This window comes from Arachis duranensis, chromosome 3 (genome assembly GCF_000817695.3).
Source record: "Arachis duranensis cultivar V14167 chromosome 3, aradu.V14167.gnm2.J7QH, whole genome shotgun sequence".
NCBI lineage: Eukaryota > Viridiplantae > Streptophyta > Magnoliopsida > Fabales > Fabaceae > Arachis > Arachis duranensis.
Genome location: NC_029774.3, coordinates 91348400 through 91360074, shown reverse-complemented (window position 1 = coordinate 91360074; position 11675 = coordinate 91348400). Strand labels below are relative to the sequence as shown.

Sequence of the window (11675 nt, the reverse complement as noted above, 5' to 3'; positions counted from 1 at the left end):
CTAACTTTTCTCTAGAATAGACACTACAAGAAAAAAAAATATCCATACATGAGATATTTAAAATAAAGAATCATATTATATTATATAAAAATTGTTTTTAGGGACTTAATGACTTAATAATGACATTGTGATGTGAATATATCATATATTTTCTTGCTAATTATATTATGTTGTCTTGTAACTATTGTTTAAAAAAACACAGAAAAATTATTTATTTAAATTATTTGCACTCTAAAATTATTAAATTATCTTAAAATAAAATTTTCTATTATTCTGTCTATTCATACTATATGAGATTTAGAGGTTCTAAAGTTGGACGTATTAACACTAAATTAGGAGTGACCTATAGAGCACTTCGATACTAAAGTTAGTAGTACTCTTAGAAGAGCTGTAATAAGAAAAATGTACTTGGTCTCTTGATTTTCCTTTCTCTTGTCTTATACCATTTTAAGGTATCCATTATGCATTTATGCCTTTTGATTGTACGTTTTGATAGCTTTCTAAGATGGTGAAAGTATATTGGGTGCTTAAAGGATCAAGGTAAATAATAGAATTGGAGATAATGTTGGGTTTCTCTAAAAAATATAGGTTTTTGAGCTTTTTATAAATTTATCATACGAACCCAAACTTTTGGTGATGTGCACAACATTACAGCTTTGCACTTAAACTTTTGTGTGCTCAAATCAATGATGATTTTTTCTTGTATGTGCTATTGAGTCTCAATAATTTTTATTATTTTTTTAAAGAAACTCTTATTATAGTCTAATATTTTTTTAATAATTCAACTAAGAAATATGAGTATGCAAATTAATTACGAGATATTTTATTCTTTTTAAAAATTAAATTACAATTTTTAATATAACTAAATTTAAGATAAATTCTAATAAAATTATTTTAGTCTTTTAACGGTTAATTATTTTTCATTTCAAATATAATCAAACAATTTTAATTAATTCTGTAGGAATAATTTAATCTTTTTTATATTAAAGAGTATTTTAGTACTCTAAATATAAATTACAAAAATATTTTAGTTTTTTTAAATTATATTTAAATTTTTAAATTCTAATACAATCAAATAGTATAGATTAATCTTATGATGATATTTTAATATTTTTTTCGAATTAACCTTCAAAGATTGTTTTATTCTCTTAAACATTAATCATATGAGTATTTTAGTCTTTTTAAAAATTTAAATTTATAATTCTTAGTATATATTAAACAAGTTTCATTATAAAAGCGTATTTTAATTAGTCATTTGAGATTAATCCTAACAAGGTTAATTTAATCTTTTAAAAGTTTAGTATAAGATTATTTGAGTCTCTTTTATATATAAAATTTATAATTTTTAATACAATCATACATTATAAATTAATAATTTCGTTAATTTAGTCTTTTTAAAATTAATGTTAAAAAGTTTTTTAGTCTCTTAAAATATATAAATTCTACGAAAATTTTTGTTTTTATAATGAAATTCAAATACTAATTTTTAAATACAATTAAACATCCTTAGACCTGAAGGGTTAGTATTTTTCAAAATTAATACTAAAAGATTATTTTTGTTTGAGTTTTAAAGATGATACTTTAGTCATTTAAATTAAACTAAAAAGTGTTTTATTCTTGTAAAAATCAAAATCGAATTTCTCATTTTTAATACAATCAAACAATATGAATAATTCTATAATAGTATTTTAGTTATTTTAAAATTAATTTTAAAATGTTATTTTGTTATTTAAAAAATTAATTAAGGATATTTTAGTTTCTTCAAAAGTTCAAATATAATTGATAATGTCATCAAAGCATAAGTTCTACACTTAATTCAATAATTACATGATAATATAATTGATATAATATTTTAATTATTTTTTAAATTACATATTGTATAAATATAGTTGGTCATTATATATTGTATAATTATATGTTACTTCTAATTTTGAAAAAATTTAAGTTTTAACTCTTATGCCATATTGGAGGGCTATATTTTTATAAAAAAAAATTAACATAAAAAGTCTCGATAATAATTTTTTAGATACTAATGAGTCAAAGAATGATTTTTAATAATTTTTTAAAATCGTTTATTGTTCTATTTTAAATTCATAAATTTGTAAATCAAAATGGAGGTATTCTATATTTTATTTGAATCTAAATGGAGTATTTTTGTTATTGACATTTATGTTTTAAAATTAATGAAGATTAACTTAAAAATAAAAAATGTCAACAATTTGTCTAAACAGTAAAACTTAAAAGTAAGAAATATCAATGATTTGTATAAGTAGTGGTATGAACGGGTAAAAGGTCGGTTACGAGTTATAACTCGGTAACGTATATTCATTATAGCTCGGCAACGTATATTCATAATCATAACCGATCACTATAATTAAGTCGGCATTCACCTCCTCCTTATAACGTCGGATATACGGATTAACGAGCGGACGTTATCTAAAAAACGGCCATTTGCGCCCGACCATATATAAGGCAAAGCATAGAAGCCGAAAAGGTACCCGCCACCTCGGTTCCAACTGCCGCGCTTTGCACTCAACTAGAAGAAGTTTACCGACCTATTCCGGAAGACGAGTTATACCCCGGTATCAACAGGTCAGAACATTTGGCGCTAGAAGGAGGGCCAGACACCAAAATTCCTTATGGCTGAGGTTCCTCCCCCTACCCCATCCGAACTTTTGAGGATGGTGACCGAGCTTCAACAAGCAAATCAGCGAATGGCAGAGGAAAACCAACGCATGCAAAATCAAATCGCACAATTGGAACAAGCTCGCCTGGAGCATAATAATGACAACCGCGAACACGGTAATGATGAACGGCGGTCGTTGTCAACTCACGTCTCCGACACACCACAGCATGAGAATGATGAGGAGCAACGGAATGAAGAGCACGAAGATGAGGGGGAAAACCTCGACAACTCTGTAGGACCATTCACAGCCGAGATAATGAACTTCCAGCTACCAAGACAGTTCACCCTGCCGACCACATTAACCCCATATGACGGGCTGGGAGATCCTAAACAGCATGTTAAAAAATTCCGATCAATCATGATTGTCAACGGTGCCTCTGATCCTATTTTATGCCGATGTTTTCCTTCTTTTTTAGATGGTCCTGCACTTGACAGGTTCTGTTCTTTGCCTGCAGATTCCATCTTGCGCTTTCAGGAACTAACCAAACAATTTGAGGACCATTTTGCAGCCTCGGCAATTTACCTCCACGACTCAGATTACTTAACAACCATCAAGCAAGGCTCGCAGGAGAGTCTAAAGGATTATATAACCCGGTTCACTAAGGTTGCCATGAGTATTCCGGATCTCCACCCCGAAGTGCATCTTCATGCCATTAAAAGCGGTCTCCGACCAGGAAAATTCCAAGAAACTATTGCGGTATCTAAGCCGAAGACTCTAGCTGAATTCCGCGAAAAGGCCAAGGGACAAATAGACATCGAAGAGCTTCGCCAGGCACGTAAGTCAGAGAAGCCCACCTTTAAAGACGACGAAAAAGCTTGGGATACCAGGAAGGGCTTCAAACCGGTCCCCCGTTACGAGTCATACACCCAGTTTAACACCAAGAGGGATGACATCATTAAGGAAATTCTGAATTCCAAATTGATCAAACCGCCCCGCAAGGCAGGAAATTACCCCGAGCCCAAAAACATTGACAAGTCAAAATACTGCACCTTTCACCAGAAGCACGGACACACAACCGATGAGTGTGTAATTGCTAAAGATCTCCTCGAAAGATTAGCTCGCCAAGGCCATCTTGATAAATTCATCACAGGCCATATGCAGAAAAGAGTAGCATCTCATTCCGAACAACCCTCAACAGGTCAGTCATCAAAAGAAAAAGATAAGGCCCCAGCTCAACCACGGGGGGTAATAAACTGTATTTCCGGAGGTTACGCCAGTGGTGGAAGCTCCAGTTCGGCCAGAAAACGAACATACCGAGCTATGTTAATGGTAGAAGGTGCTGATCAAAACTCAGAGCTAATTCCAGACGTTCCAGAGCTGACATTTCACCCTACAGACTTCAACACCAGACACACCAACTACGACGACCCTGTAGTCGTCTCTATCCAATTAGGCGACCTTATTGTTCGGAAAACATTGCTCGATCCAGGGAGTAGTGCCGATGTACTTTTTTTTTGCAACATTTCAAAAAATGAAATTGAGCACTAACATTTTGCAGCCATATTCAGGAGACCTCGTCGGATTCTCAGGAGAGCGAGTCCCTGTTCTGGGGTCGGTATGGTTGCAGACCACACTAGGTGAACAACCATTATCCAAAACACAGGACATCCAGTACCTAGTTGTAGACTGTTTTAGCCCTTATAACGTTATTTTAGGGCGACCTTTTTTAAACAAATTTGCTGCTATTGTTTCCACATATCACCTTTGTGTCAAGTTTCCTGTGCAGGATAATAGAATTGCAACCATACACGGCGACCTCCAGGAAGCTCGGCAATGCTATAACATAAGCCTGAAGCCTATCAAAAGAAACACTGAAGCTCGGATCAACTCAATTCAATCCGAGCAACCAATCTTGATGGAATTAGATCCAAGGGCCGATTTTCTTGAACGCCCTACGCCCAATGAAGATCTTCAAAAGATCGCCCTAACCGACGATCCATCAAAGTTCACATTTATCGGAACGTCAATGGACGACGAGGCTAAGATAAAAATGACAAATTTCTTACGTGCAAACGCCGACCTTTTCGCATGGACTTCAGGAGACATGCGGGGGATTAGTCCATCAGTGATAACACATAAGCTAGCTGTTAGTCCGGCGGCTCGACCAATCTCCCAAAAGAAGAGAAACCTCGGCGCCGAAAAACGATCAGCTTCCATGGCAGAGGTCAATAAGCTCCTGGAGGCAAAATTCATCCGCGAAATCAGATTCACCACATGGCTGGCCAACGTCGTTATGGTAAAAAAGAATAACGGTAAATGACGCATGTGCGTCGACTTTACTGATTTAAATAAAGCATGTCCAAAAGATGCTTATCCTTTACCTTGCATAGACACATTAGTAGATAATTCATGTGGATATGACACTTTAAGTTTTATGGACGCATATTCGGGTTATAATCAGATCCTTATGCATCCATCTGACCAAGAAAAAACAGCTTTTATAACTGAATACGGAAATTACTGTTATAATGTTATGCCTTTCGGTTTAAAGAATGCAAGGGCAATATACCAAAGATTGATGAACAGGATTTTTGACAAACAGATCGGCAGGAATATCGAGGTATACATCGACGATATGGTTGCCAAGACCAAGATCGGCCAATCACACATTCAAGACCTCGAAGAAATATTTGCTCAAATTAGGCAATATAGCATGAGGCTAAACCTTGAAAAGTGTGCCTTTGGGGTAAAAGGGGGAAAGTTCCTCGGATTTATTCTAACAAGTCGGGGAATCGAAGCAAACTCAGAGAAGTGTCAGGCAATACTTGATATGTGCAGTCTGAAGACAGCAAAGGATGTCCAAAGGTTGACAGGAAGATTAGCAGCATTGTCGAGGTTCTTACCATGCTTGGCCTTCAAATCTTTCAACTTCTTCCAGTATCTAAAGAAAAACACAAAGAGCTTTTCCTGGAATGAAAAATGCGAAGAGGCATTTCTGAGCTTGAAAAATTTCCTATCCAAGCCACCTGTCTTACAGAAACCAAAGCTCGGAGAACCCTTATACCTCTACTTATCTGTCAGCGAGATGACCATAAGTTCAGCCCTTGTTACAGAAAATGGCAAAGACCAGCAACCCGTATACTTTGTGAGCAAGACACTACAGAATGCAGAGCTTAGATATCCGAAACTTGAGAAGCTCGTTCTGGCGCTTATATTCTCGGCGAGGCGCCTCCGACCTTATTTTCAAAGTCATACAGTCATCGTCCGAACAGAGCATCCGCTGCGACAAATCCTCTCTAAACCCGAGCTGGCGGGGCGACTGACTAAGTGGTCAATTGAACTTTCCGAGTTCGATATACAATTCCAACCAAGGGGACCCATTAAGTCACAGTCTCTGGCCGATTTCGTAGCAGAATTTACAGGCACTCTACCAGAAGAAAGGGGTAAGTTATGGACATTATTCGTCGATGGAGCATCAAATCCTCAAGGAGCAGGAGCAGGAATACTACTAGAAAGCTCGGATGGTATAATCCTCGAACACTCTCTGAGGTTTTCATTTAAAGCCAGCAATAACCAAGCCGAATACGAAGCCCTCATAGCTGGGCTCAGGTTAGCCATTGATTTAAACATTTATGATCTAAAGGTTTACTGTGATTCTTTATTAGTCGTACAACAGGTAAATCAAACTTTCCAAACAAAAGATCCAATTCTCTCGAAGTATTTAAAAATCGTTCACACTTTATTGAACAAATTCTCTCACGTAGAAATTGTCCACATATCCAGGGAACAGAACCATAGGGCAGATGTTCTATCCAAACTAGCAACAACACAAGCACACACGGCCACGCTTTTACAATCAACCTTAGACAAGCCGAGCATTGAGTCGAGACAAATTCTAAACACCTTGACTAAAGACAGTTGGCAACAGCCTTATATTCAATACCTCCGCAGCGGAACTATTCCGGAGGAAATTGAAAATAAGGGTAAATTCAGAAGACAAGCTTCTTCTTTCACCTTGATTAATAACACTTTGTATAGGCGAGGATACTCTCGACCATTGTTGAAATGTTTAGACAGAACAGAAGCCGATCTTCTCTTAGCCGAAGCTCATGAAGGAATCTGCGGCATACACTCGGGAGCCCGAAGCTTGGCACAAAAGGCTCTACGAGCAGGATTTTATTGGCCGACAATATGGGAAGACAGTAAACATAAGGTCAGAACCTGCGACAACTGTCAGAAACACTCACCGATCATTAATATGCCCGCCGAACATCTCCACCACTCAGTGGTAAGTTGGCCGTTCAATAGATGGGGAATAGATATACTCGGCCCCTTCCCTACTGCTCCGAGACAGGTAAAATTTTTGGTAGTTGCAATAGATTACTTTTCTAAATGGATTGAGGCTCAGCCGCTTGCAAGAATCACCTCATCACAAATGATAAGTTTCGTATGGAAACATATAATTTGTAGATTTGGTATACCCGGCCATATCGTCACAGATAATGGTCGGCAATTTACTGATAGTACTTTCAAAGAATTTTTACAGAACTTAAAAATAAAGCAGCACTTCTCTTCCGTGGAACACCCGCAATCTAACGGCCTGGCAGAGGCGGCAAACAAGATCATCCTGCAGGCATTAAAGAAAAAGCTCGATAACGCAAAAGGCCTATGGGCCGAGCTTATACCCGAGGTTTTATGGGCATATAACACAACAACCCATTCAACGACCAAGGAAACCCCATTCAGATTGGTCTATGGATCAGAAGCAATGATTCCAATCGAAGTGTCCCAAGGTTCTATGCGGACATTAGCCGAAGACCATGACAAATCGAGGCAAGCAGAGCTCGACCTAATTGAAGAAATTAGAGAAACAGCAGCAGTTCGGCACAGAGCCCTACAACAGCAGGTGGGCCGACGATATGATCGGAAATTAGTTCCAAGAGCATTCAACAACGGAGACCTAGTACTTCGGAAAACTGAACAAGCTCGCCGGCCCCCTTCTCATGGAAAGCTCGCCGCCGCTTGGGATGGCCCATATCGAGTTTCTGAGGTACTAGGCCGAGGAGCATATAAGCTAGAGCAACTAGATGGCACGCAAATTCCAAGCACATGAAACATCAACTCTTTGAAACAATATTTCAGTTAAATAACAAGTATCTCGCCAGTACTCTTTTTCCCACCTTGAGAATTTTTTCCCCCACAAAGGGGTTTTTTCCTCATAGGGGGGTTTTAATGAGGCTGGTTAAACTGAAACAAACTTGTACAGGTATCATTCATTTTAATACTAATCTTCTGTTATATACATTCTATATGCCATTCACCAAATACAACGTTCCTATCAAAAAAGGAATAACTGATGAAAACAGTAAGTCGCATTATCCTACGAATGCGCAAACATAACAGTCGTTCGAGCCTTAAAACGGCCACATCAAAAAGCTAATTAGGCAAAATAATAAAGCCTAACCGACCAGTTCTAACCAAACTATTTCAGTTCACAAAATCAAAACATCAAAGCAAATCCAGAAAAAAAACATGAAACTTTTAACAAAGACAAAAATCAGTCGGCAAGGTTGTCATCCTCAAAGACTTCCTCGTCATCCACAAGTTTACCACCTCGAATTACTTTAGCAGGGTCCATGGCACCATAATCACCATCCGGAACAAGGAACTTCGCCTGGCTAACAGCTCGCTCGAAGCCTTCGGCGAAGGCATCTAAAATGTCACCTTGTTTGTTTTCTTCAAATTTTTTCATCTTCGCAGATAAATCGGTAAGCCGCTCATTTACACTTGAAAGATCATGTTCCTTTTCTTTCAATAACGCAGAAATCCTTTCATGGCATTCCTTCTCAACTTTAAGTTCAGACTCAGTGTCAGTTAACTTCTTCTTTAAGTCTTTAGCACTAGACTCACTCAATACCAATTCCTCCCTCAGCTTAACAATCTTTGAAGCCTCAGACAATCCCTTCTTGTGTTTTTTCTCTTGACTACGGCCAATACTGGCCAATCGAAATCCTAAAACCTGAAAAGCAGAAAAACACCATCATGCCAGAAGGAGTGCACAGATCACCATGAAAATAAAAAAAAAACAAAATAAAACAAAAAACACAGTACCTGCAAGTACTGATCAATACCTAGATCCCCTACCGCTTCCACACGATTCTTATCAGTCTCAGACTGAACAACTTCATCGGCAACAGCACTAAAAGGAAATTTCTTACACCAAACAGAAGAACTTTCTTCCTCCTCATCAAAAGAATGCAATTTCTCCTGCCTTAAAACAAAATTTGGCAAATCGTCCAGTTGCAATCTTTCCCCTTCCGACCCCTCATTTTCAGCAACAGCATCCGACTTCCTCTTTTTGAAAACAATACTCTTCTTCTTCGGGGGCTGATCCACCTCCGTCCCACCATCCGCTTTCTCGACATTTGACGAGGATCCCTCAAAATTCTTGCTTTTGAACCGAGACCTCAAACTGGAAGCAGTCACTCCAGGGAAGTTACCAGCTGTAAACACCCATAAGGAAAGGAGGTTAACAAAACTTAAACAGTTCTAAATAAATATCATAAAAGATAACCGCTAAAGTTCCTCACCGAAATACTCTAATACTACAGCTTTATTTTCTTCCCACGATAGAAGGTCAGAAACAGAGATTAGTCCCCCTTTGTCAACCATCTCAATCAAAAATGAGATTATACATTCATTACGACTATTGATAAGATCAGGACCCAGAATATGCTGCGGATGGCAACACCAGTAAAGCGGGAATTTTTCCCCCAAATTTTCGTCTAGGTAAAACGGAAATTCCTCATTAACAGATTTAACTTTCAAAAACATTTCTTTGAAATCCTTGAAGGATGATTTATACAGTTTGAAAATAGAAAATCCAGGGGTACTGTTTAAATTAATCCATAAACCTTTCCAAACACCTTTAGCTTGAAACAGAGAAAAGAACAGTTCCAAATCCGGTTTTATTTCGAGAAAATCCATTAAACCCTCAAAACATCTGATAAAAGCCTACCCATTCGGGTGGATTTGGGATGGAGCACAATTCAACTGTTTCATTACACTACACTCAAAAACAGAAAACGGGAGTTTAACTCTCAGTTCTTCAATCAGGCAGCTATAAACATAAAAATACTCAAAACCATCCAATCTGTGAAAAACGCGGTCTGAACGGCTGCATGGCAGCAGCTCTATACGAAACCCAGTTCTCACTACCCTACCCACATTTATCCTCTTCACACTCTCAACATCAGAAAATAGCGAGGCGCGTATGTGAACATCCTTGTCAACCCAGTCATATTTCTCAGAATTTTCAGTTGGAGGTAATACATTTTTCTTCTTTTCACTCATTTTTCACAGATATGACAAAGCAAATTACCAAAGATAAAGAAAGAAGAAGGAATTGAACTAACCTCTTCTACTCATTCTCACTTAAAAGCTCCTGTCTTCAAAACTTAAAGCAGAGTGTTTATGAAAGCTTCAACATCAAGAACAAATTTAATTAACTTTTTAGTTCCAACATTCAATCCTGTCCACACGTTCTAAGATCACCCCAACGGTCCAAGATAAGCGTTGGAAGTTGAACCAAGTAAAACATTAATTTAACACACTCACCAATAAAGCAAACTGTTACAAACTTATAATAATAAAAAACAAACTTTTCAAGTGCCAGGGAGGAAATCTGATAAGACACGTTGAGCTGGGGGTTGACTGTACCGAGCTATTACTCGCCAAACAAAGCTCAACCTGTTCTCCTCAGATCAGGCCAAGCTTGGGGGCTGTGGTATGAACGGGTAAAAGGTCGGTTACGAGTTATAGCTCGGTAACGTATATTCATTATAGCTCGGCAACGTATATTCATAATCATAACCGATCACTATAATTAAGTCGGCATTCACCTCCTCCTTATAACGTCGGATATACGGATTAACGAGCGGACGTTATCTAAAAAACGGCCATTTGCGCCCGACCATATATAAGGCAAAGCATAGAAGCCGAAAAGGTACCCGCCACCTCGGTTCCAACTGCCGCGCTTTGCACTCAACTAGAAGAAGTTTACCGACCTATTCCGGAAGACGAGTTATACCCCGGTATCAACAAGTCAGAACAAGTAGTAAATTAAATCAGACTAATTCGATTTACTGTGTATATGCTGAATCAGTATTAAATCTAATTAAACTAATTCGATTTAGTGTGTTACACGCTTCTCAACAATAAATTAAAACAATGCAAGCTATGTCAATTTAATACTGAGCATGCTAAATCAAATTCATTTGATTCGATTTATATTTAAATAGCATAAATCGAATCAAATACATCAAACTATTTAAGACACGACGTGTAACCAAAATTAGTTTATAACATTTGTGTAATTTTCAACCTCAAATTAACCCAATTATCTAGAATAATAAACATAATAATACCAATATCTTTTTACTTATTAGTTTTAAAAAATATATGAATAATATAAGCTGATATTTTTTTTGGTAGGAAAACAATAATAAAAATTATTAACCAAGTTAATTGCATAATAAAAAAATATGGAGAATTTTTTAACTAATAAAAAATAAAATTACTATTTTTTCATGCTACAATTTAAAAAAATAATAATAACCAAACTTTTAGTAAATTACACATCAAATATTATTATTTACATACTATATATATATTATCAATCATTTTAAAATAATTAATTTATATTCATACTAAATAATATTTATTTACGATTATAATTTAAATTCTTGTGCAAACCACGGAAAATAAACTAGTTTTATATTAAGAATGCATGGTTGGTTAATATATTTTTTTATTAATTTTGGAAGGACTAAAATTAAATTTTGATCGATATATAGATAACCTATTTAATAAATTAATTTTACTAAATACATGTTTATCTCAAAAAAAACCCACATATTTCTTTTACTAAATTTACGTCTTAAAATTATTAGTATAATTGGGCCATTTTTTAATTTATTTACTATAATTTTACTAACTTAGAGGTCATCTATGCAATATAAAAAAATAGTGAAAGAAATTATCACAGCC

At 36.3% G+C, this 11675-nt stretch overlaps 1 protein-coding gene across 1 annotated transcript; it reads left to right on the top strand.

The window, feature by feature from the left end:
- Positions 1-2639: 2639 nt before the first annotated feature.
- LOC107479728 (uncharacterized) lies at positions 2640-4947 on the top strand. The gene is made up of 2 exons (XM_016099837.1): positions 2640-4130; positions 4186-4947. The coding sequence occupies exons 1-2, from the start codon at positions 2640-2642 to the stop codon at positions 4945-4947; spliced, it is 2253 nt and encodes a 750-aa protein (XP_015955323.1).
- Positions 4948-11675: the final 6728 nt, after the last annotated feature.